This window comes from Psittacula echo, assembly GCF_963264785.1.
Source record: "Psittacula echo genome assembly, chromosome: 7".
NCBI lineage: Eukaryota > Metazoa > Chordata > Aves > Psittaciformes > Psittacidae > Psittacula > Psittacula echo.
In genome coordinates this window covers 31,605,892-31,632,234 of record NC_137740.1, presented here as the reverse complement: position 1 = coordinate 31,632,234, position 26,343 = coordinate 31,605,892, and the positions used below count along the sequence as shown (strand labels likewise).

At 40.0% G+C, this 26,343-nt stretch overlaps 1 protein-coding gene across 8 annotated transcripts; it reads left to right on the top strand.

Annotated features, from left to right (window-relative positions):
* The first annotated feature begins 27 nt into the window (after window positions 1-27).
* On the top strand, window positions 28-26,162 carry MFN1 (mitofusin 1). 8 transcript variants are annotated; one of them, XM_080623091.1, is made up of 19 exons: window positions 28-117; window positions 639-760; window positions 1,539-1,674; window positions 4,488-4,650; window positions 5,218-5,342; window positions 6,980-7,088; window positions 10,220-10,327; window positions 11,099-11,252; window positions 11,381-11,448; window positions 15,912-16,033; window positions 17,534-17,660; window positions 17,944-18,048; window positions 18,973-19,075; window positions 20,370-20,599; window positions 21,102-21,257; window positions 21,768-21,964; window positions 23,214-23,348; window positions 24,343-24,454; window positions 25,640-26,162. In XM_080623091.1, exons 2-18 carry the CDS (start codon window positions 646-648, stop codon window positions 24,410-24,412), a joined length of 2,223 nt encoding a protein of 740 aa, XP_080479217.1. In that variant the 5' UTR covers window positions 28-117; window positions 639-645; the 3' UTR covers window positions 24,413-24,454; window positions 25,640-26,162. The 8 variants fall into 8 exon arrangements, with proteins under 8 accessions (XP_080479217.1, XP_080479219.1, XP_080479216.1 ...); XM_080623093.1 differs by having other exon boundaries at window positions 11,099-11,249; window positions 24,343-26,162; XM_080623090.1 differs by having other exon boundaries at window positions 24,343-26,162.
* Window positions 26,163-26,343: the final 181 nt, after the last annotated feature.

The window sequence follows — 26,343 nt, the reverse complement described above, 5'->3', positions numbered from 1 at the left end:
GCGGAAATGATGTGACCGCCGTCCCGGCGGCGGCGGGCCAGGAGTAGGAGGCGGTGGGGAGGGCCCCGCGATTGGCGCGGCGGTTGCCGAGTAACGGTGGAAACTAGCTGGAGCTCTGTAAGTGACCGCGGGCCGCCCGCTGCCCCTGCGGCCCGAGCCGACCTCTCAGCGGCGGGTGTCACCCTTCGTCGTGGCGGGGGCAAGGTCTGCCTGGGCGGCCGCGGGGTTCCACGGGCCTGGCCTTGCTGGCCTTACAGGACAGCCCTGACCTCCGAGCGGTGGGGAAAGCGTGAGCCGCGTTTTACGATACAAAAAGCCTCGTATTTCGGGGACAGGCCTCACCAAATCGGTGAGCTTCGTGAGCCGGTGTCGGCGCGTGTAGTGCAAAAGAGATAAGAGTTTGTTAGAGTGATAAAACTAGAGTGCTCTAAATTTAATGGCGTTCATTGTGGTTTAGGGGTTTGGGTTTCTTGTTTTGTGGGGTTCTTTTTGTTGTTGATTTTTTTGTTTGCTTATTGGTGGTTTGGTTTTGGGTTTTGTTTGGAGTTTTTTTGAATGACTGGGGAAGAAGCATGTGACTTCTCACGTAGATGGGTGTACTGAGCATTTTGGTCACTTTCATGTAACTTTCCTTGCAGTTGCACGATGGCAGAAGCTACCGTCTCTCCCCTGAAGCACTTTGTGCTGGCTAAAAAGACTATCACTGCCATTTTCGACCAGCTGCTGGACTATGTCACTGAGGGAGCAACTTTTGTGGAAGGTTAGCTTTCATCTTAAACACAAGAGTCTTGTCTGTTGCTTTGAATGTATTTTACAGTAGAACAGTGTACATCATGATATAGGCTGTTTGTGTAAACGTACACCTTCAGAAGCAGTCACATTTTTTATTTAACATTGATGTTTGGTTTTTTTTCCAACTCAGGCCAGCAGGAATGCCTAGGATGGTTATGTATATGAGAAGCTGATTGCATTGCTTGGGCTAGTAACCAGCCTTCTTTCCATGAACAACTCCAGTGTTTGTAGTCTTGTTGCTTTTTATCTTTAGTACAAGCAAGGACAAACAGGTTCTCCCATTATTCAGCTGGAAAGTAGATCAACGTGATGTAATGCAGAGAACCGCTGTTTGATGTTTTACCAACGTGTAGGTGTGTGTGTCATCACATGGAGTTGGTTCATCACCTCAATGATCTCTGCAGGGAGATGGTCCAGCCTAGCTGCTCTATCCTTGAGAGGTCCTGGCTTTCCTTTCTGAAGGAGGCAGGTGTTGCAGAGAGTGGAGCACATCAGCACAGCAGGCTGTGTTCACAGGGTTATAGAATCCAGCAGTTAGTTTGGTGATTAATCTGGAATGATGGCACGAGTGCTTTTGATGGAGCTGTCAGATGACAAAGACTAATATCAGTGTCCATAGTGGGGTTTTGTCTTGTTTTCTTACCATTGCATCATTAAAATTTGCACAGATCTTTGTTAGCATATGAAGTAGTGATAACGTATGTCTGTATGTGATTACTTTTATGTTGTTCTTTTTCTATGTGTAGCCACATACAGGAACCCAGAGCTTGAGCATGTAGCAACAGAAGACGAACTAGCAAAAATACAGGCATATAAAAACAAGTTAGCAGTCATCGGTGAGGTGCTTTCACGGAGACATATGAAAGTGGCTTTTTTTGGCAGGTAATGAATGGAATTACCAGAACTTAAGTTGGGTTTTTTGTTGTTTTTTTCTGTCTTGTAGCGCCTAATGCCCATCTTTATAACTTAAATGCACTGGAGTCAGTGCTTCATCGTTTTCATCGTTATTGTTGCTTGAAATGTAGTACATAAAACTGAGTTCACTCTTACCTAATTGATACTGAACATTTTTTTGATGCCATCTTGCTTTGTGACTGTAGATTAATTATTTATCATTACATGCATTTCATTGATAAACTTTGTAAAATAATCATCCTCTATAGATCAGTTGCTTGGCTTGGGAAGGTCTGAGTTTGTCACCGTCTTCTCCAGAATGGCTTTTTCTTTTTTTTAATGTGGTGATTTTGTTTCATATCTTTGGTTTACATCTTTGTTTTACTGAACTGTTACTGTGGTGTACCAACTGTCTTGGTTGTGTTTGATCACAAGAACTAAAAAACTAAACTTTGGGCTCCTTATGTTTCTGTATATAAGCAGCTGAAGAAAAATGGAGAGTTCAAGATGGTTGCCTTGTTGATTCTGCTTTCCTGAAACAGTAATTAGGAGAAGTTCTAGTTCACAGGTCTTAGTGGTATTACCACAAACCAAGTGTCAAATCTTTTGCATATTAGGTAGCATATTAGTTACAGGTGATTTAATTTCACTTTTGTTTTGGGTATATATATATATATATAAAATACATGTATATATATAAATTATTTTCAGTATTAGAAAACTTTTCATTTTGGTCAGCTTGGGATCATCTCAGCTATTTTTTTTATTATTTTTAATTTTGCAGCAGGAAAGAAGGGAGTTAAAAAGAAAGGTATTTGTTGCACTTGAAATGTATTACTACATAAGAAGCATTCTGAACAGATGCTGTCAGGTGTATAAACCCAGAGCACTTAGGTTTTATGTGTCTCTGCTTGTCTGTATTTTATTTTGCATTTGAGTCCCATTTTAGGGGAAAAGTTGTAAATTTTCAGTAAGAAATTGTGATAGGGCCTTAACGTTTCCAATAATTTTCTGCATTCCAAACATTGTGCCATTCTGTTCCTACAGAATTTGGAAGGTGTTGGAAAAATCTGCTTTCCAAATGTAAAGTCAGATATAAAATAGAGAAATCCTTGTAAAAGACTACAGTTCTGGTCCTTTCAAATGCTTTTATGTGCCTAGTTAGTCTGGGGTCTGTTAGTCCACTTTGCTTCAGGAAGATTGATTTTTCTGTGTTTAAATTTAAGCATTTTTTTCCAGGAGTGTGAATCTTCAGGTTCTAGTTGTAAAAATTCTCTAAAAGTATTGGAAAAAATGCATGGAACAGTGGTCTTAGCTTCATTTTGCTAAAAATAGTTCAGCTATTTAAAGAAAACCAATAAAAGGATCTAAGATAAGGGAATTAGTTATATCTTAGCTTTGATATTTCCCAAAATTAAAAGTAGAATACATTTGCAAGCTGTGATGTGTGATAAAAGTTGGTTTTTCCAAGGGCAAAGGTTCAGAGCGGGGAAAAGCAAATTCCACTCTTCCTCTGACATTTTGAATGAATTTGTAAACTGTTGTACAGTGAGCACTGAATTTTTTCTAGGAATAGCTCAAAAATAGCTCAAAAAGCCTCTGTAACTTCATACTGTTATGTAAGAGTTAAACTTTAGATATTTATGGGTGAGGGGTGAGGGTTACTGTGAAGTAGGACATTGCTGAGATTTCCCAAGTTCTTGCAGAATCTTGAGTTGCTGACCAATTAATTTTAATCAACAGGGTTTTGGTTAACTTAGCTACCTCAGCCTTCTAAAAGAAGGGCAAGATTAAATTCTGTAATTAAACAGCACGTGCATTATAAGGATTACGCACAAGAAAAAAAATTGAGGATTTTTTGCACATTGTTTCATGTCTTGCCCTAGAAATTTTCATTCAGTTGAGATTAACATGCATTAAATTGTTCTGGATTGTCATTGCTGGCTGTGGTGAGAATTTCCAGACAACAGTGCTTTGAAACTTACCTGAAGGCACTAGTACACTGACACTCCCTTTGTACCTCATCTCATGCCTAGAAGACTCCATCAGAAGTGGCAGTTCCTTTCTGACTGGTAAAGGTGAGGTGTTTCTCCAAAGGCAGCTTAAGTTGCTGAGGTGGTAATTTCATTAACATTTTAAGGAGTTGCTGTTGATTGCCACCATAGAGGGTAGTCCTTTGTCATGCGGCATTCTTGTGGCCTCCTCCCTCCAGCGTCCGTGGAATTCCATTAGCTTTGCTGTGAGCAAGAATGTGGAATTGTCTGGTCAGAACATAATTCTGCCCAAAATGTTACATATATTTTTGATCGGTCCTTTTCTCAGGGATGCTGAGACTGGCACAAAGAAGAGGGGGACTGCCCCTTGTGTGATTTAGCAGTTGTTTTAAGTTGATGTGAGGTATTTTTTTATGCCAGATGCTTTTTCTGGTGTAGCAGAGTTGAGCCAGGATCTTTTTCAGATTCCTTACACAGGTTGAGGTATACCAAATAAAGCAGGTTTGCCAGTCCAGGTTGGGCTAGTTAAGCTAGTGTGTGTTAATGCAAATGAAAATTGGTTTTCTTGGTTGGATAGGCAATGTTGATAGCAAGGAAGATTTTTAAAATTGCTATCCAGATAAACTTTTCGTGCACTCCCTATTGTTTTCCGGCAAGCTGTGCTGTACTGGAGTGAAGCTCTGTCACCCAAAACAGCTTGCAGTATGTGGGTCTGATGTAATTAATGGGGTGTATTCTGTTCAGGACAAAGGTATGTTTAATGCTACTGTACTGTGCTCAAAGTGCTTTGATTTTCTATCCTTCTAGAACGAGCAGTGGGAAAAGTTCGGTTATTAATGCAATGCTGTGGGATAAGGTACTTCCTAGTGGGATTGGCCATACAACTAACTGCTTCCTCAGTGTGGAAGGGACAGATGGAGATAAGGCTTATCTTATGACAGAAGGATCAGATGAAAAGAAGAGTGTCAAGGTACATTTTTTGAATGATTAATGCTGATTTTCACAGTAATTTTTTTCACAGTCATTAGCAATTTCACATCTAACAAACTACAGTGATCTACTTTGCAATTTATCTTGGATATTTCAGAGAAACAACTAATGCATGTCTCATTGTAGCACAGCGTATGTTGAGTGATTTATTTTTATAGAACTGAAAGTAAGTTCTCTTACTTGTTAAGGATTTGGAATGTGCTTCTCATTTGGCCTCATGGTGCTTAGCTTATTCAACTGCTCGCATTGATGTGTTAAATCTCTAAGAGAAACTCATGATGGTGCTCAGTATCACACACTCTAGCCCTGTGGAGAATACCACTCCCTCCAAAGAAACTTCTGAGTTTCAAGGCACAACTTGTTCTTTAGATGCTGGTGAGTCTAAGAGCTTCTAAAAAAGTAACATCACAAATACTCACGAGAAGGATGTATGTATTCTCTTATTCTGTTCAAGATAGATCCTGACCAGGTTTGCTTGAGAACTAAATTATACTGGTTTACAGATTGGTTCATGTTTATGTTTGTCTTCTCTTTTTGTTCTTTATAGACAGTCAATCAGCTTGCTCATGCACTTCATATGGATAAAGATTTGAAAGCTGGCTGTCTTGTCCATGTGTTCTGGCCCAAGTCAAAGTGTGCTCTGCTGAGAGATGATTTGGTTTTAGTGGACAGGTATTTTTTCTGTTTTAGTAAATGTTTTCTTAAATTAGTTATTATATTATTTAGAAGAGAGATTGATTTACTGATAGTTTGTGGTTTGGTTGTTAGGTTGCAAAATTATTGAAAGGCAGACTTTATTAGAGAGGGAGAGATTACAAAGTTTGTTCTTTTGTTTATACTGCTGCCTGTGATCACCCCGCTGATTTTGGCCTTGTAACAGTTGGAACAGACAAGTGTCTTATGATTTAGTTTAATAAGGGTCTACTTTTTGTCTAAGGATGCTTCTACCTGTAAAACAAACAGTATGGGAATGTGAGTAGGGTTGATGCAACAGCAACCTCTTGTCCATCTGCTTTCATTGAACACTTAACACTGATCATGTGATGTGTAGGCAATCTGGACTTCATTTTTGAGAGCTTCTGATAAGACTTGCATTGCCTACATACCAAAGTAATGGGTGACCTCAAAATGTAATTGTGACTAAATGGGCTGTGTGTGCCTGTGTGTTGGGCTACCATTTCTCAGAGTTCGTGTATTTGAAGAATTTTGAAAGCTGTTGGTTTTTCTGTGTCAAATGTCGATATTCCTGGCCACTGAGGTATGACCTGCTTTGTGAATCAATATTGACTGAATTTGAGAGTAATTCACTCGAGTACGAGTGAATTTGTAAGTATGATTATTTTCATATCCAGCATAACAATATCCAGAGTGTATTCTGATAAATTGTAGTGAGTTTGTTGTTGCATCTCTGGTCTTGCACCTTTGAAATCACTAGGAGTTTGTTGTTGTTTTCTTGGGTGCAAACTCAGGTCCTGTGTTAGTCATAGAGAAAGCCAGACTGACTGGCACAGGGAGCTGGTTGGTTTGAGGCACTGCTGGACTTCCAAGCTTATGCACATGTGCTGTCTCCTTGGGGACATGTGCGTAGCACAAGGATGCTGGAAACTCAGAAGGTATCCTTGCATAGATACGGTACAAGGCATGATTTGATCTGCAAAGTCTCGGATGCTAAAGCTGAAATGTGAAAGGGAAAACAGTCTGGATTCTGAGAACAGGTACTTGGAAGGAGAGCATTATCTTTTTACTGTTACATAGAGAAAATTTGAACCAGCAATAATTGAGGAGTTGCAAACATGATTTAATCTCATATTCCACTTACATTTTAAAAAACCTGACAGCACTATGGCTTTAACTTCATTTTAGTTTCTTATTAAATCTATACACAGCTTTGTAGCATTTCATTTTAAAGTAAGCCTTTATTAATGGAAAAAACATCATATGAACAGCTGTCCTTTTTGGTTGAAATCTAAAACTTGGGATATGGGGGACTGTTCTGTGAGACTGCCTGGATTTCTGATGGACTGCCTGTCACTTTTCTTGGCAGTTGTGGTCTGCCTACTTATTCAATAGAAACCGTATTTTCGAATAAGCAGATGGTCCAATGAGCAAGTGACTGATAACTGTTAAAAATAGCAATTGGCCTTTTCTGTGTTTGCCTTAAGCTTGAGGTAGGCATCACCCTAAAGGTAAAAGCTTTGTATGTTCTTACAAGGCCGTGAGGCAATCCCACTCTATTTTTTTCAGTTGATAAAAATCAAATACCCCTTTTCTGTGTAAATATGAGTTTGTGTTTTTTCTATTCTCAACAGCCCTGGCACAGATGTCACTACAGAACTGGACAGCTGGATTGACAAATTCTGTTTAGATGCTGATGTGTTTGTCTTGGTTGCCAATTCTGAATCAACTCTCATGAACACGGTATGTTATGCAATGATTTTACGTTAGTTCTTCATTTAAGTATTCAGCAGTTTCACAGCTGAAATGATTTCTCTTAGACCTTTACAGAAGCTCCCGTGAATTATTGCACTGGGATGTTGTGAATAGCTCTTCAGGGTGGGAAGCAAGAAATGATGTATATCTCTCGCAAGGGAAAGGAGAACCAAGTTTCTTACCAGTTTTGCTTATTCTGACTTAAGCATCATATTTGTCCTTCCAATCTCAGTTTCTTTTTTGATAAATGGGTGATGCAGTGCATGTCTTGCCTTACAGTTTGTTGATTCTTGTCAGCTCAAGGCACTTGTATTATCAAAGAAATAAATTACAGAGTATTTCATGTCCAGAAATTCAGGAAAATACACAAAGTAGGTGAAGGAAGTTAGAATTTTTGTGTCTTGTTCCTCATGTGTTCTTGTCTCAGAAGAGGGTGAATTCCCTTGATGCACCTTCTGCTGAGGGCAAGTGTTATTCGTTCCCCTCATTGGACGGTACTTCTGAAGGAAATGCTAGCAATAAGTATTCATGTTGCACGGTTCTGTGCAACTTGGAGAGCTGAAGACTTGTTAACACCTTTATTCTATAAAGCCTTGTTTCAAGAGAGAAGACTCCTGTATACCTTGCAGCCTAGATATTGTATGACTTGTAGGAGAAGAGAGTGCAAGGTGACCAAAGGAGCTGTTATGATACTCAAAATACAAAACCAGAGATTTGGTTTAATTTTGTAGTGGTCTTCAGTTTTCACTAAACTAAGTATTGTGAATGCAGACAATGTCAATATCAGGTTTCCAAATTATTGGAACTGTGACTGCCAAAATGTAGTATGATGCTACTGAGAAATCTCTTGAAGACTTTTATTGAGCTTACTGGAGACAAATAAAATTCTCTGATTGTTCTGAGCATAGTTCTGACATGCAGTGTCTGAACTTTCTAATTATTGAGGTAATTTTTAATACAATAGAGAACTGAATGTACAAAGACAGTATTTCCTTGCATTCTAGCAAATGAGAATAGTTTGGTAGATATGAGAAGAATGAGTTTAAAAACATTACGTTCCATCTTCTGAGCCTAATCGTCAAAGATTCTGATACAAAAGAGATGTGATTTAAAAGAGGGGGAAGAAGAAAATTCTGACAACATCCGAGATAAAGAGAGAGGATTTGGCACAGCTCTTCCTTTATCTTCTCCATTATCTCACATGAGGTGCACTTTGAGGTTTTTAGTATGGACGAAGTCTAGAGGTTGCTTGTACTGTGTGCATACCGTAGTTGGCTTGGGGCTTTTTAATTAAAAAAGGGAAGAAGAAAAAAAGTTTGGGTTTCAGTGAACATCTCATTACTATTTAAACACAGAAACAATAGGGACCTGGGTGCCAGATTTCAGTTTGGTGTAGTGAAGTAACAGAGAAAAAGCCAAATTTTATTTGGGTCTCTCATTTGCTCAGGAAAAAATAACCATTACAACCAGTCTGACCAAGATAATAAATGTATAGCCTATTTGTCTTTCCAACTATCTGCTGGAAGATTCTGTTGATTTTGTATTTGTCTGATCCTAAACACCCAGTCACAGAAGTGCTCTTCTGCTTTTTAATGAGATTTTTGGCCAACCTTTGTTCCTTGTCAGGCATAGCTGGAAGCTGCTAAATAGAAAAAGGTTAGTCTTGCAATTTGTTTCAAGCATTAAAGTCTTGCTGAGGGTTTTTGGTTGCCATGCTTATAAATCCTCACTTAATACTGAGCACCTTGTAATTACTGGAATCTGGAAACACCAGTGTCCAGGGTGCATATTAGAGGGAAATGAAGTACATCTCAGTTGTGATTGAGGCTTTGGCTCAGTAAACAGCTCTCTTACTCTTTCTTTTATTTAATTGTTCAGCCTGGTAGATGCAAATGAAGTTGCCTTTAACAATTATGTACCTGCTTTTAAGCATTTCTATTTTGCTTTGCATTGTGGCAAATGGTAATTTCTTTCTTCATCTACACAAGCTTGTCCTTCAGGTAAAGCATTTGATAACTACGTTCTCATCCTCCTTAGGCATTATTTTTACCTCTTACCATAACAGATCTGAGAATACTTGGCAGCTTCTTCATGGCAGCTGCTACAAAAGCACAGCTTTTTTTCAGAAACACAATTTTTCTAATATTCCCTCATAAATTCTCTTCAGACAAAGTTCTTATTTCTGCAGCAGTCATCTTGTTTACACGTGCTTACTCCCTGGATGACGGATACTAATGTATCTCCAGAATATGCAGTGGTGTCCTGCTGCAGATTCAAAAAGCTCACGGCAGCCCAGGGATCTCTTCTGTTTCAGCTGTGCTGAGCAGAGATTCACTCCATCACGACTTACCCATTGTGACTATGAAAACAGCAATGATGGGTGTTAGGTACGGGCAAAGGACCCAAATACATTTTCAGGCCGCCTTATTTTTAAAATTAAAACATTCAGCAGTGACTTTTCTTTCTGTGGCTTAAGCCATATATTTGCATATACGCAGTGTAACTTGTCTGTAGTTCAAGCTGACATCACCTAGTTGAAGAATACAATTAGAGGGTGTTTTTCAGGATGTAGAATCCAGGTTTCGCAGAGTGAACAGGAGTACTTTTGTACTTTTCAAATAAGGAAGACTTCACAGTTTTAGCCAGGCATCTTATTTTAAAAAGGAAATGAGCCGCATCTTGTGTGTTCCTTTTCCCTTTCTCTCTTCCCCAACAATATTTTGAGTGTCACACAATTGCAACAAATTTCCTACAGGACTAGAAGTGTCAAAGGAGATGAAGTTCTGTGAGGGGGAAAAAAAACCAACAGTGAATAACATGATAGATTTATAGAAAAATAGACTTTATTTTCCAGTGTTTTCTAAACTGTTTTCTTAATTTGTATTCATACCTATTTTTAGAGAAGCTTCTTTGACTTTTAGCGCTGGTGTTGGTCTTAAGACATTTAATGATTATCATGAGCCCTTTTTTTTGTGTTAGATGTATGTGGGGTTTAATACTAATTAATTATTTTTAATAACCTTTTAAAAAACTACAATAACTTCAGAATCTCTTACAGAAGATTACATGACTCTTGTTTGGATGTCTGGGGAGTTTTCTGTTTGTGCTTTAATTCCTAGGAAAAGCATTTTTTCCATAAAGTGAATGAACGACTTTCCAAGCCAAACATCTTCATCTTGAATAACAGATGGGATGCCTCTGCATCAGAACCAGAATACATGGAAGATGTGAGTGACTTGATGGCTCTTATTTGGGTTGATTAAAAAAAACCCCAACATATATATATATATATATATATATATATATATATATATCTCTATATCTAAAGAAAAGGCCCCCACATGCATAAAGACATGCTAAATTGTCTAGGTGATACAGTTATTAATATGAAAACACCAGCTTTGTTTTATTAATAAAAGGATAAGTTATAAGTTATTTGGTCCAAAAATGGAAATAATTTATTCCTTGTTCAGAGCAAAATGCAACCTGCAATTCAGACATTCAAACTCCAATATATGCAGGCAGGTAATACAGTGGGAAGCTTGTTTAGAACCTTTTTCCTCCACAGTTAAGCTTGTTTTAAGTTTTCTTTGTATTTTTAATTTCTGTAATGGTAATGCAGCCTGAGGGTTCAGATTATACATGTATACATGCAGAGAGTAGCTGGCAAAGTACAGCGGTAGATGGTAACAGTTTGGTGTGCTCTTCAGATCTTTCCAGCAGCAGCTAGCTTGCAAAGGTGGTTGTTTCTCTGTATATGGGGAATGAAGTGGTTACCCCAGTAACTGACTGACATTTCTGACTTACTTTCTTCTACCACTGTCAGAAACATATTGTTGCTTCCAGATCTGTTTAAATGGTTAAAAGCTGCATCAGTAGGATTAGAAGGCATCTGCTATCTAAGGGGTTGTTCAGTATCTGTTTCTGACTCTGATGTTCTGATTTGATGATGACTCAGTTTTTGCCTTGTTCTCACAAGCTTTTTACCTTTCCCATAGGTGCGCAGGCAGCACATGGAGCGCTGTCTGACTTTCCTAGTTGATGAGCTCAAAGTTATTGATCCTGTAGAAGCGAGGAATCGCATCTTTTTTGTTTCTGCAAAAGAAGTTCTGAGTGCCAGGAGACAGAAGGCCCAAGGAATGCCAGAGGGTGGTGTGTGGGAACTCTTGCTTTCCTCAAATACAGAAAAATATCATAAAACCTGATAAACAAAAATATTTAAGGTACAGTCACTGCTGTGAGGTATTGCTCTTTCCCTTATGGTCTGTTATATTTTACAGGCGCAGCACTTGCTGAAGGGTTTCAAACAAGATTCCAAGAATTTCAACATTTTGAGCAGATATTTGAGGTATTTATGATGGGCTTTTCAGACTGCCTGTTTTTTAATGCAAAGGTAGCTTTTGCTTCGCTTCATTTTACTGAACATTACCCATGTTAGCAAGTGGAGGAGCGTAAGGTATTCAAACCATCTGACAGTTTGCCTTATCTGTGGGTTCTGTAAATCTCCTCACCTTGAGTAGCAGGTAGTTGTTGGAAAGAAGTATTGTTTTGTGAGGAAAGGGACCAAAACTCTTAGCTCATGTTTTGAGATCTCTATAGTAGTATAGTCTACATAAAAAGAGCTGGTGCTCTTAGAAAGGTGTGTATCACTTATAACCATGAGCTGGTATGATGTTTTCTCTACAATAAGCCTTGTTTTGTTCTGAAGTTGTAGCCTTGCAATCAGTCACTGTAATTCAGGACACCACTAGTAAGAAATTCTCTTTCACCAATGTAAATCTAAATATTTACTTGCATTTTTAAAGCCAGAGTTCTGAAAATATCACCATTATCTACTGCTTAGCTCTGATGCTCTGAACATTAATACTGTTTTTGCATCCTTCTTGTTTAAGTATTCCATCCTTCAACCTCAGTTTAGCTGTATCCATAGATGGAGGTTATAGTTTCTTCAGAAGTAGGACTGGCTAGACAGTGAGTGATTTCTTTGTGATAGAATCCATTTGCCTTGCTGAATTCATAACTCTAAAGCCATTCTCGCATATCTTAAGGAGGCATCTTGGATATGCCTTCATGGTTTTGTGTGGTGTGGATCAGCATATGTCATGCACCATGAGCCTGAACGCAGTGGCTGTACTTTGCATACAGTAGATGCTTAGGATTGCTCTTGTGTGCCAGAACTGGTAACTCCTTCCTTGGTTTATTTTGAAAAATTAAACTGACTTTGAAAAGTACTTCTTCTCACATCACAAAAAACCCATTTGACTTTAGCAAAACCAAGTTATCTGCAATGTGTGTAGATCAAAAAGGTGTTAAAATGATAGCTTTATTCAGTCCTGCATAAGCAAGAAAATGTCAGACTGAAGTTTGAATTTATTTCTTATCCACATTCTTACGATAGTGACTGAATTGTTGAAATGATTGGTTCATAATACTGACAGGGCCTGAGCCCATGAGACATGAAAACTGTTGCTTGTGCCACAAGTTGTAGCCAAACATGCATTTTTGCTTGTAACTTTTGTCCTTGAATTACACTAAGAAATTTTCAACCAGTAGGAAGGAAGTGGAAATTCAGCTACCAAATCAGTTACTGTTCTTTTAAGATATTTTGCCACTTGCTGTACCTAAAGCTTTTTTGACAAAATCTCTTATAATTACAGTTGAGCACTCAACAGTTAGGATATTTTAAGATTAAGATGGATGTCTGACTTAATAAATGATGTGATGCTGTGAGTGCTCAGCACGTGTAAATCAGATGTCACAGTCTCAAGTTGGCCACCAAAATGAGAAGCATCCTCCATGAGATCACAACCTCATGACAAGTTTATTTGGCAGAGTCTGGGACAAAAAAACATTCTGTGATAGCATGGTAAGGCCTTAAAACAACTTTTTTCTTCTTTCACATTGCATGTTTCATTTGCTGCACACCTTCCAACTTCCAACAGTGAGAATTGGTTCTGTAATGTTTTTCCCTGCTCAGCCATGTTTCATCCTGAAATCATGATGAAGGGTTTTGAATACAAGTGTGATCACATCACTTAAAGAGAATGATAATGTGCTAAATTAAGATTGCCAAACCAACTTAAACGTTGAGTGCCTGGTGTCACAGCCTCCTTCAGGTTCATGTTTTGTGGGCAATTTCCAAAATTATAATGGCATTTTATTTGCTTTTAAAGTGAGGGATACTTAAATGGTTCACCAGGTCTGAAGTCTTCAGACCTAATACTCAGAGTACTGTCATTTGAGCTGATAAAGCAGCTATCATCAGCATACTATTGTCATTAGTTGTGTTTAGCAGCACTAGGCTATCCCAGCTCATTTACTAATGAAGAATATCGTACATCAGGTAGAATTTTCTGTGTTCAGTCTGGGAACAAAGTCCTGCTTGATACTGTGCTTTATGCACTGCTGCCTAAATTCAGATGCTGTATAGCCACGAGTACAGCCTAAGCACTTCTGGCTCAAGGACTTTGCATTTGCTCTGGTTCCTGACAGAGGAGCTGCAGGTCCCACAACCTTTGGATTACACTCCAGACTGTGAAAAGGAAGGGATGAGAGCACAGATGCTTTTATCTGTCTTCATCAAACACTTCCCAGCCACAGTCTGTGTGTCTTGCCTTTAGCTCCTAGTCTCTGTTCAGGTTCTGACTTTCCAAACATCTCTTGCGTTCTTTTTGCATCCACATGTTCCGTGTTCCCACTAGCTATATCTGCTGGTTTGCTCCTCCTAGATTCTCACCCTGCTTGTATCTTCATTAAAATTGGATGCCTTCTTCTTCTTCTCCACATGGGCTTAGAAAAGGAACTGTTACTTCTCCAGTGCTTCCACATTACTGATTTTAGCATCAGTTCCCTGATGGGAAAGCTCGTTCATTCAGGATTGATAGGAGCTCATGTAGCTAGAATCTTAAAATCTAGAAACAATGCATCAGTGTTGGGAAAAATTTGGACCATTCTGAAAGGTTTGTAACTACAGTTATGTAGACTTTCGTGTGAGAAACAGATATAAGCATGTTTTTCTGCAAAGCACAGGGTGGTTAAAGTTGTGAAAAGAAAAACTGGTCCAGGCATTACTAGAAACGCAAGCCGTGGTGAAATTATGATTTTGGAAATAAATGTAGTAGCTTTAAAAAGCAATGTTACTGTGTCTGTCAGCTGTGTTACAACAAAGGAAAAAAGCAAAGGGTTGAATTCAATTCTGAATTTTTATATTGTGGACTAACAGTAGCCTGTGTATCTTTCTTCTGAAATTTTACGGTGAGATACAAAGAAATGTCTTATCAAAACAGCAAAGAAGTGCCTGTGCAGTGTACTGTGTGCAGTAATCCTTAGTGGATATTCTACATAAAACCAAACCTCACTATGCCTCAGGTTGCAGTGTTTCCCAAGTTTGTTCAAAAAGCTAGTAACAGAAATGGTGTGGGGAGGAGTGGAGGAGGAAGGCAGGGTAGAATAATAATTCTGGCTGTAAATTGGAGCAAATAATGGAGTGAATTAGTACACTACTGCAGAGTCCTTCCCTAACACTGCACAGGAATGTAAATAAGCAGTGTGTTTAAAAACTGTCCTGTTATACTGGAAGTGGGCTGGAAGGCAGCTGGTTTTCGTTATGCTGTTAAAACATACCTTTTCTCTTTGTTTTGGTAAATACTTAACAGCAAAATTGCTGCTGTCCCATTCTTATCTTTCCCAGTCATTTAACTAACCTTTGTGTTTTTCCTAGTGCTCTAACTTGGATTTTCTGATTGTGTTGTGAGTGACTGTCATCCTTTTATCTACTGCATACTAATGTTGGGAAGACTCTTTCCTCCGTGACACATAGTCTAGCTCTTACAATGTGCTGATATTTATGAAACTCTGGGCTTTCATTGCTGATTTCTAGATCTGCTTCATCGAGGAACAGAGATTATAATTTATACTTTTTTATTATTATTATTTTGTTTTGATCTGTTATTTTTAGATAGCTGAAAATTGTTATTACAGAGTATGCTAAGGTCATAGGCAAGTCTTTTAAAAGCAACCTAAACCTGTTTGGGCTAGGAAAGGTGCATCCATAGACTGAGAACAATTTAAAAACCAAAAAAGATCTGGTATAAGAAAACTTAACTGCTTGCTTTCTTCCCCTCAACCACAGAAGACAAGGCTACCTTTTCGTGACCTAGTGCAGGTCTTAATTTATGTCTTACTACAACTGATTTGCTTTTGCCCAAATTGAACAGTTTTACATCTTTTCAGTTAATGTCCTATAGGTAAATTCGTGAATAATATTCAAGATGGAAAATTGATCAGAAATTGTATCTTTAGAGCATTGTCTACTGATTTTAATCCTTCTTATTGCTAATTGTATGTTCCTGGATGGTCAGTGTTGACATGAGCATGTCAAGTTTTGTCAACAGAACTGCTTCTTGAAACTAAGAGCATGTATTGCAACAAAGAAAACTCAAGGCAAGCAATCTTACCTGCATTCGTACTAGATGTTTATAATTCCCAAGAGCTAGTTTGGAAAATTCTCTGAAGAGCTAGATTTATCTTATGTGTTTGTCTGAGTTTTCTTTTTTCTTTACGTTATTTATTTTGAAAGACTAAAAACCTATGCACATTACTGTGAATGAACACAAAGGTACAGATTTGCTGCTATAGGCTCATTTGAGATTTCAGTTCTGTTGTCTTTTAATTTCTGTACACATTTTCCCTTTTATTTCCCATTGGTTTAAGTTCGTAGTAAAATTAGCAGCGTGTGCTTTCTGACAGTGAAATTCCTGAATGTGTTGGCATGGAATTGCAGTAATGTGTTGTGGCTTGGGCCCCTCGCAGGAGTGTATCTCGCAGTCAGCCGTGAAAACCAAGTTTGAACAGCACACTATCAGAGCTAAACAGATAATAGATACTGTGAAAAACATTATGGACGCCATAAACGTAGCAGCAGCAGAGAAAAGGTAGGTTGGATGGAGGGCTGGTTGGCTTTGGTTTATCCAGATCCTCTGAGGAACCTTTTCTATGCTGGTGTTTTTCTTGGGCCATTATGGACTTTAGAACTCACTTTTCTCACTTGGTAAGAAACAGAGAATTTCTCTGGTGTGTCAGTCTTACTGCTGTTCACTTGCACCACACAGTCGTGTGCTTGGTCTGTGACACTTGTATAGGGATTTTGGTATACTTTGTTATTCTTCATTACTGACTTACAGTTACAGAGGCAGTCTGTAAGTTTTCAGATACTTTTTAACAATATTTGAAATACTAAGGTTTTTTTAGCTGCATCTAGCATTTCAGAAGTGATGCTTGGGCCTGCTTTAATGAAGGTTTTTGTTAACAGTAACACTGAGAAAATAAATGGGAGGATGTAGACACTTTTAATTTGCAAGTGGTTAGAATACTGCTAACTGCTGAGAAAGGCCCAGGCTAACAGAGTCTTGGCCTCTGGCCCTTTCCAGATTGTATCGTTAAATATCTTTATTCTCTCTTTGCTCATGTAATCCTTTTAGTGCTAATGATAGCAGCTCATCTATTGAGGTTTGCATATGTATGGGTGTTTTTCCTCACTTTTCTGGCTGCCTCTTGTCTCTGTTGTACACAGTGAACTTGCTGTCATGTTTAATCCTCTCCTTCTCCTTTCTACGTCTGTTAATAGTGTGTCTTTATGTTTCAGCAAACTCCACTGTGCCTGTCAAACATACTCAGCTTCCTGTATATGTCAGCTTTTGCAAACCGTGTTTATGTACTAACTTGTCTCACGTTGTCAGACCCTATGAAAACATACTGTGCAATGATTGAAAATATTACTCCGCTTCTTTCTGTCAGTTGACTGGCTAAAACCTGTGTAGTGACTCTTCTTAATCTGAATCACTGTTTGATGTTTCTGCTGGCCCTTCAAGACATAACTGTTTTAGATTGTAAGCAATTTTTACATAAATGGTAGGTCAAGGATTTCTGAAGAGAGCTGTTTGTGACAAGGTTGGTTTCTGCCACCTCCCCTTTGCTTGGCAGGGTCATCAGACCCGTGTCACTATTAAGGAATAGCTGAGTGGTGCTGGTGAGCAGCAGTAGGACAGTTTGATTAGATTTATTGTTTTATTTTCTAATCAGGATAGGTGAAGTATTAAAGGCTGATTCCCCACAGCTTTCTGAGTTATAACTACGTACAGTGGTAACAATCCCAAATGCAAATGCTGGTTTTTGTAAATATAGCAAAAAACAGTAATTTGGCTTATGTACAATCAGTGCAGCCTTTAACTGCACCTGTAAATTTAATACCTGTATTGCAGTCATTCTGAAGCAGTACCTCTGCTTTGTTCAGCCTGTGTTACTTTGAATTCTTTTTGGCTGCTCAGTAAACTCAGTAAAACCATCGGCTAGGTGGTCCGTGCCTGATGATGGCGCTTGTTTCGTTGCTGGGAGAGTATCTGCTGGTGATGATGATTTCCTTTTTGCTATGTTAGAGTCCAGTCAATGGAAGAGCGAGAAGATCAGAAGGATAGACTGGACTTTGTTCGAAACCAGCTGAATATTTTGACAGAAGATACTAAGGAAAAAATCAAACGTGTTACTGAGGAAGTAGAAAACAAAGTAAGTAACAGCAGTGTGAGCAATCTCTCAAGATTCAAGTGTTGTCCCTTCTAGAAGGCAGCTTCTTTAGGTGCCCACCCATCTCACGAAGTATATTTGAAATGTCTGGTATGTTCCTTTGCCAATATTAAAAAAAAAAAGAGTAAAACTCCCTTAAAATGGCAATCCTTCTTGACTGTCAGGTAGTGCTATCATTCTTTGTAACAGTTAATGCAGTTGTTTGGTTTCACTGTGGCTGGAAAAGGTAGGAGAAATACTTCATGTATTTACTGCTTTCTTCCAGGTCTCTTCTGCCATGACTGATGAGATTTGCAGACTTTCGGTTTTAGTTGATGACTTTTACTCAGATTTTCACCCTTCTCCTCAAGTACTGAAGCTGTATAAGACAGTAAGTTTTCGTCCATGTTTGAAGCCAGGCTCCTTGTCTTTCCTTGAATTTCTACTGCTGTGTTTTTATAATTTGCATAGCATTTTATGTGACACTTTAAGCATAGCAGGTGTTTTACTTTCTGACATATGCATATCTCTACCTAAAACTGGAAAAGCCTGAAAGTATTTTCTGCTTTGTTTTATGACAGGAATTAGTTTTTGTTTCCACTGCCATTTTTACCAGAGTGGTTACTGAAACTGACACCCTGATCCATAGTCTTCACTTCTAGTAAATAAAGACCTTACATAAACAATTTTCACTGCACCTAAAAGGAAACTGATGTAAAAATGAAACAAGCTTGCAAATACCCAACACTTTGTGGGGGTTTTTAAATTTTTAAGAAAAAAAAAAACAAACAAAACTTTGTAGATTCCTCAACCTTAGTGTTTTAAAGGTGCATACATACACCTTTGCTGCTGATGAATGACTCCCATAACTCCCACCTGCTTCAGCCTTGTTGATCAGCTCTATACTGCTGTGTTTTCAGGCCAGTCTGCGGTGTCCTCTGTGGTGTGTTCTCTTCAAAATGCCCAGAGCAGACCCCCGTGGGAGTTGAAGGGATCAGTTTATCTTTGTGCAGAGCAATGAAATAGGCTCTCATCAAACAGTGACAGTAGAGGCTTTGCAGGGCAGTATAACAATGGTATGCTTTTCAGTGTCATGGTTTATTCAAAATACAGCCTTTTCCATATGCCTTTAATGATTACAGCCCTAGAGAAATCTTTCCTGTGTCACTTCAATTAAGTTTTCATTCACAGTGTGCGGTTTAAAAGCATGGTATTTCCATGGTAACATGCTGTTCTTCCCACTGTAAATAACAACACTTGGTGTTTAACGTATCTCTGCTCTGTATAATATAATTGATGAGTTATAAAACTTCAGGAACTGAACAAACATATAGAAGATGGTTTGGGAAGGAACCTGGCTGATCGTTGCTCCAATGAAGTCAATGAGTCAATGCGTCAGTCGCAGCAGGAGATGATTGGTAAGATGAGGGAGGAGGAATGTTAAGACTTTTTGTTTATAGAATCACAGAATAGTTTGGGCTGGAAGGGACCTTCAAAAGTCATCTAGTCCATGCTGCCCTGCAGTGAGCGGGGACGTCTTCAACTAGATCAGGTTGCCCAGAACGCCATGCAGTCCGGCCTTGATTGTCTCCAGGCATCCACCACCTCTGTGGCCAACCTGTGCCAGTATTTTACCACCCTCACTGTAAAAAATTTCTTCCTTGCATCCAGCCTGAATCTCCCCTCTTTTAGTTTAAAACCATCACCCCTCGTCCTATCGCAATAGGCCCTGATAAAAAGTCTCTCTCCATCTTCTGCCCTTGTAAGCACTTGAAAGGCCACAATAAGGTCTCTCTAGAGTCTTGTCTTCTCTGGGCTGAAGAGAGGAAAAAAAATACTTCCTTGTTTAGAGGAAGACAACTTAAGGAAACTTGCTTTCAAAATAATTTTCTTTCTGATAATGATTTACCATTATAAAATGATAAAGGAAAAGCCATCCTAGACCAAGACTAATGTCTGTCCAGCTTAGTACCCTGTCTCTGCAATGAACCAGTAGCAGATGCTTGGGGAGAAGCATGATGAACCAGGGTAAATACAGCAATGCATCCTCAATTCAGGGACTTCTGAGACAAGATACTGCATCTGGATTAATGGCTTAAGGGAATAGTAATGGACCTTTCCTCTTGGAACTTGTCTAATCCTTTTATAAACCCATTTAAACTTTGGCTTCCACAACAGATACATGAAATGCACTAGGTAGATAATGTTTCTGCAGTAGATTCCTCTCCCTGGGTCTCTCCAGATTCTGAGTGCAAAACAGGATAGTTTCGTAAAGTATTTGTACGTTCCCTTTTATTATTATTTTTTAAATAAGTAGTAACTTTATTGCGTATTCATCTGTTGTGATCTGTTTCTGGTAGTAAAAGCTTGAGCAAGATTCTTAACGCAATAATATAGCCTTTTCTGTATGACACTGCTGGATAAACCAACTTTTTCTTAGTCTGTCCTTATCTTTTGACTATTGCTAGAGGTCTTTCAGTTACCTTGACCATTTTTTCCAGAAGTGCTTTCTCTGAGTTGATTTTGTGTGACTGTTTTATTTTATCAGAGTAATAAATTGCCTATTCTATTAGAATCAGTGCTGCTAAAATGCCCAATCAGTTTACGTTCTGGTAGTTGACAAAGCCGGTCAGCAGTGCAAGGATGTTACTTGTGAATATGCTGTGAAGTTTTCCATACTAACTCACCTTTACTGTTTGGTTTTATTTCTAGAAAATCTGAAACCATTGTTGCCTTCTGGTGCTCAGAATCAGCTCCACTTGCTAATTCCTTGCAGGAGGTTTGACCTTAGCTATGATCTAAACTGTCATAGTCTGTGTGCAGATTTTCAAGAGGATATCATGTTCCACTTTTCCTTGGGATGGACTTCACTTGTAAACCGTTTCGTGGGTGCTAAACAAGCTCAGAAAGTACTGTTGGGACTAGCAGATCCAAACTTACAAGTGAGTGCTTCAGAGGTTAGGCTGACGTTAAGTGCTTCGTTTTACCTTGATGAGAATATATTGGGTTTTGCTCTATTTGCCTATATTATTTACATGCTCACTGCTACTTTCCCCTAGTCCCTTTATGTGAAACATTTTTGGTGAGGATTATTTTTATTGGATTATATTCAGGGTTAGAATGGAACAAAAAAACCTTTCCTAAACTTTCTGCAGCTGTTACCTGAGTTTTGTTTTTCTTTGGATTGAACCCTTTTGGGTAACCTTTTTATTTGTAACTTCTGGATCCTTATTGCAGGGACCATGCAGAACCCTTATTCTGTCCCAGTCCCCACTGGGCAAGGAACTGTCAAAACCTCCACTGCTTATCAGGAGCGTTGTTCACGTTTCTGTGCTGAAGAGTTTCCTTTCAGTAAATCAATCCCTGAATATATGAAAATAAAACCAATCTGCTGTGTAGTTCCTTAATGCCTTTTACTCAGGCTGCCATATTCCACTCTTCTAGATCCCTCGTCCTTTAGCTACCACCCCGTCTACTGCCAGCCTTCCTGCTATGACTCCAGAGAATGTATCGCAGGATGATTTTATGGTTCCTTTGGTAATGGGTTTAGCTTCACTGACATCACGGACTTCTATGAGCATCATCATTGTTGGCGGAGTGGCAAGTAGTATTAGCAACATTCACTGTACTAGAAGGGATGGCAAAAATTAAGCTGATCTTTCCTGGTTTGGGTGCCACATGAAGCATGTAATGGACTTAATAACAATGGGCTGGATGAGTGCGTGTAGTATGCTGATACCTGCAATGAGGTTGTAGTGAGAAAATTGGTCTAATTATTCTGAAGATAGTTGGACGTATTCTCTATGCCATATATCTGGGCTCAGCTTCTGAATTAAAGGATGATTTAATGATACCTCATTCGATTTGGATTTAGGGGAGGCTTTGCTTTCTCCTTCATGGAAAAGCAGCAAAGCTTCTGTAACCTGCATGTTCTCTATGCCACTGGGGTACCAGCTGTTCTGAATACAGCTGCAATAATAATACGGAAATAATACTCTTTTTTTAACTAATGTGGTAGAAGGGCTGTGAAGAGGATTTTAAAAATGGTGGGAATTAGATTTTATTCTGCATGGCAATTTATTTAAGCTAATAAAGATTCCTCTCTTTCAGATTTGGAGAACAGTAGGCTGGAAACTCATCTCTCTTTCCTTAAGTATGTATGGGTTGTTATATCTTTATGAGAGACTCACTTGGACCACTAAAGCAAAAGAGAGAGCCTTTAAACAGCAGTTTGTAAACTATGCTACTGAAAAGCTGCAGATGATCGTCAGTCTCACAAGTGCTAATTGCAGCCATCAGGTGCAACAGTAAGTACCATGCTGGTGTTTCATCCCTGTCAGTGCTGTACTGTCCTGGAGTAGAGACTGGCTGTATGTGATGTGGGAAGGCAGCTTTAGTGTCCCTGGGCGTTTATCGTAAGGGATTTTTAAGAGTTTGAAATTACTACTTGGAGAGGTCAATAGTCTTTGTGTATGTACATGCAGTGCGAGAGTTAGTCTTAAGTTGCAGACTCTGTCCAGCACCTTACTGTGAACATGTGAGTTGGCTCAGATCTAGGGGGGAGGCTGAACTGATCTGCTTATGGATGAGCATTGAGTCACTTCAGTGGTGAGCATTTGTTCTGCCTCAGGCATTGGTATGGGTGAGATCTACACAGCCAGTCCTGGCCTTTCAGCACTGTGGCAGAGGAACTCAACAGCCTTTCTGAACAGTTCCATTGTTTTTGTGTGTATCTTTCACAAATAGTTTTTCACCTGTCTCTGCAAAGTAACATCTGGGTGACTGTGTGCTCAGCCTCTCCTGCTGAAACTGCTTGTTTTGATTAAATTATTATTTCAGAAAATTAGGCCTGCTAAATGAGACCTCTAACCCCCAGGGTGCAGAACACCTCTCCTGTGTAGCCCAGGGAATACTTTACTAATACAGAGTTCAGCTTCTGCAGAGGAAGGAGAATCATCCCCGTGTCCAGCAGCCGTGTGTCTCTGTGAGGACATGGAAGAGCTGGACTCAAACCAGTGCTCCAGTGAGGTGAAGTAGAGAGGAGAGGGTGTGTCTCCTCTCCTATGGGAGAGCCTGCTTGCTGGCTCAGGGTGGTAACTGGTTGTTTTCCCTTCGTGTAAGGAGGAGTCTTGGAACTCAGGTTGGGAGAACATGGCTGAGGAGGCAGCTAGGACCTCACCCTGCAAAGTGCCCATATTCCCAGTGTGCAGGGCAGTTGGTGTGGCACAGGGCACTTCAGAAGGGGCACTCAGCTGCTCCAGCATGTGCGGCTGCCAGAGTTCCCATCTCAGGCTTGTACCTGTTAATGCTCAATGGAAGGTGGCCAGACATGACGTTGGCAGAGGCATTTTGCATGTTTAAGTTTTCTTTTTGAATTTAAAAAACACACATTTTTCCTGCTTTCTGCTATTCTCTTTAACAGCGGGAGACTTAGATTGCTGTGTCCTGCACACTGCAGTGCCATCAGATTTAAAATACTTCATTTAATTTCTTAAGATTTTTATTTCATACCACAGACTTCTGTAAATCATGATTGCAACCTTGCTTTCCCTTTAGGGAAATGGCCACTACCTTTGCTCGGCTCTGTCAGCAGGTGGATATTACCCAGAAAAACCTGGAAGAAGAAATTGCTAGGCTTTCCAAAGAAATAGATCAGCTGGAGAACATACAGAGCAGCTCCAAGCAGCTGAGGTAAGTCTGGTTGTGACTGGCCATGAGCAGATTCCCAGCCCTGCTGACGTAAGTGGGATTAGTGCTTGCTGTTCAGGTTGAAATGAGGTAGGTGCAGGTGCAGCAGGGTACACAGCAATGTCTGTTTCCTTTAGTTGTAACTGAACAGCTCTGGTTAGGTTAAATCAATGTAGGCTTCTACCTAGGTGAATGAGCAAAGCTCTGAGAATGTTCTTCCTTAGATTGTTTTTACCTTTGTCTCTATTGTATGGGAGAGATGAGTTTCATGTGTTAACCTTCTTGAGCAACCTGATCTAGTGGGAGGTGCCCCTGCCCATGCCAGGGGGTTGGAATTCCATGATCTTTAAGGTCTCTTCTAACCCAAACCATTCTATGATTCTGTAGGTAAGTTAGTTCTGCCCAAAGAACCTTCCCCACAGGAGAACACAAGAGAGCTGCCTTATACGCCATTCAGTACAATACTGTTTTCAAGTACCAGTAGTAGGTATTTAGACAGAAGAAAAACTTCCAGCAACTGGTAGTTTAGGTTCTTAGAGGCAGCTTCAGCCCTAGTTCCCATGTTCTTTTCTCCCTGCTGTGTAAGCCTGCCCTGGCCAGGGGCTGTCTCTTGGCCTCAGGCATTGCAGACCACCATCGGATGAAGCCCAGCCCTGTGGCGCACCCCTGTGGCATGGTGTGCCGCATGAACAGCCTGTGTGAGGAGCCCTCTGCCTCCTTCCAGTTGCCAAACCTCTCCTAAGGTGAAGGTGGAAAAGAAAGGCCAGAACTGGGGAAGCCCCACGTGGGCCTGGCCCATCCTTTGGGGAGGAGGAGATGTGGAGCAGGTTGCTGGCAGGCCTCTGCTCTCAGGCCAGGCCCTGTGCTCATGAGGTCGCAGGCAACACATTTAGGTTTTCTCAGTGCTGTGGGCTTCAGGAATAGAGGAGCAGAGAAATTAAGTACTGCTGCTGGTTACTGCATTGAAGTAAAGCCACCGCTTTTGTTTGTTTTGCAGGAATAAAGCCATTCACCTTGAGAATGAACTAGATGGCTTCACCAAACACTTTCTTCAAAAGAGCAAATAAAACATTGTTGCCAACTTTCCCAATGATCCTCTGTAGGACAAGGTAGAATTTTTACAAATTATGCTTCTCCTCTGTGGAGTCACATGAAATGATTTCTATTTTAGATGTTCCTTTCATTACATTTGTTAATTATTCTAAAAGGTTGACGGTAAATCAAACTGAAGAGCAATGGTTCTCTTGAGTGTCATGTTTTGCAGATTTGGGGTTAAAAATTATCTTTAAACACTAGATTTCTTGGGGCACTTGACAATAAAAACACAAATCCCTACTGGTTTCCATTAGTACTTAGCAGTGGCAAGTCTCGCTTCCTGGCATCCAGGAGTTTATGCAGGGAGAGAGAGCTTACCACGGTTACCACTGTCTCCTAGTTTGGGTTGTTTAGGAATTACCTGGGGATGGAGGATGCTGCTTTTTCATGAGTGTGTTTAAGGATGGAGATACAAACTCTAGCATGGAGAAGGACTCTTGACTTGTTTTGAAAGGAAGTGAAATTGTGTTGGGCAGCAGTTCTCTTCTGTAAATTGAAGTGAAAACTGATAGTAAAGCACAGAGTCTTCACTAATGAAATGCAGTAGGCTCTAGTTTTCCTTCTGGCTAACACATTTAGACAAGATGGCATTGTTTAAGTAAAAATAAATCTATTTCAACAAGTCTGCCTTGCAGCTGGTGAAGCAGTGAAATGGTCATTTGCCCATGAGAGCATCCCTTGGGGGGAGCTGCAGGTGCCTGTTGATGCCACCCAGCTCGTGTCTAGGCAAAGAGAACTTGCTGAGCAGGTGTTTCATGTTGGGGGAGGAAGCTGGGGGTGTGCTCCTGCTTCTGGATTAACAGCGCAGGAAGCAACTGGGTTTGACAGTTTGTACTTATGCACCATCCTGCACAGTTGCTTGGTTGGGCTGTAGCCCAGCTCTCTCCTGGGTGAGACACAAGGCAGGCGGGCTGCAGTATCCACCTTTGCTCATGCCCAGCAATGCAAAGCCTCTTTAAAAAAAAAAAAAGCACATTTTTGCTGTTGCATCTACACTCATTTAATATTTTCTAACTAGACTTTTTAAAATAACTTATTTTAAGAGAGAAAGCCTTTTCAGAATATTTATATATTTTTATGCAACTCTTAATGCGACTAAATGAAATTCGACTTTAAACTCAAGATGTAGGGATTTGCTGTTTTCCAGTAAATAAGGGCTGTCTTAAGGAAACAGATTTAAAATCTAATGCTAGGGACAGGTTGTTGTTGGCAGGCAAAGCACACCTCTTTCACCACACTGCATCTTGCTGTTTGTGTCTGACTGTGCTAGCACAAGCGCAGCTCTCCTGGAACTGTCAGTAGCAGCAAGTGTGAGGAGCCTCCAGGCTTTCAACGGAAACTGAACTACAGCACTGAATGACAGCCCAACCTTGTTGTGTGTAGGGTTACAGGTGTGTGAGCGTTTAATGGATGTTGTATGAAGATAAAACTTGACATGCATGTGTTCTATAGAGCTATTTATTAAAAACAGTACTACCCCTTTGCTCTAGTCAGTTATTTGGCAGCTGTATCCAAGGTGAAAACCCACACTGTAGCACTCTGGCAGCTCTGTACATACCCAGTACAGGGCAAAACTGCTGAGGTGGAGTTAAAAAAGCTGTTTCCTGTAGCCAGCTGGGCGCTCCGCACAGCTTACTGCCCACTTCAGTGTTCTGGAGAAAAGCAGTACTGATACAGACCTGATACAGAGGGCTCAACAGTGTCTGCCCCTGATGGGAGTGTGGTACAGTTAGCAGTGATTCTAACACCAAGGATGAATAAGTGTTCTAAAAGCTGGGTTTATTTCCAGTCTGAGATTGGTGGGTAACTTCCAGCTCATCTCACTGGAGCATAAACATGCCTTGCACCTTCCTCAGGCAGAACACACACAAAGACCTTCTGCTTTGGGGAAGAAAAAAACATC

Coding starts and splice junctions, on each gene's coding strand:
- MFN1 (XM_080623091.1), top strand. CDS start 646: ATGGCAGAAGCTACCGTCTCTCCCCTGAAGCACTTTGTGCTGGCTAAA. Junction 17,661..17,943: donor CTGAGGAAGTAGAAAACAAA/GTAAGTAACAGC, acceptor GCTTTCTTCCAG/GTCTCTTCTGCCATGACTGA. Junction 20,600..21,101: donor TAGCAGATCCAAACTTACAA/GTGAGTGCTTCA, acceptor CCACTCTTCTAG/ATCCCTCGTCCTTTAGCTAC.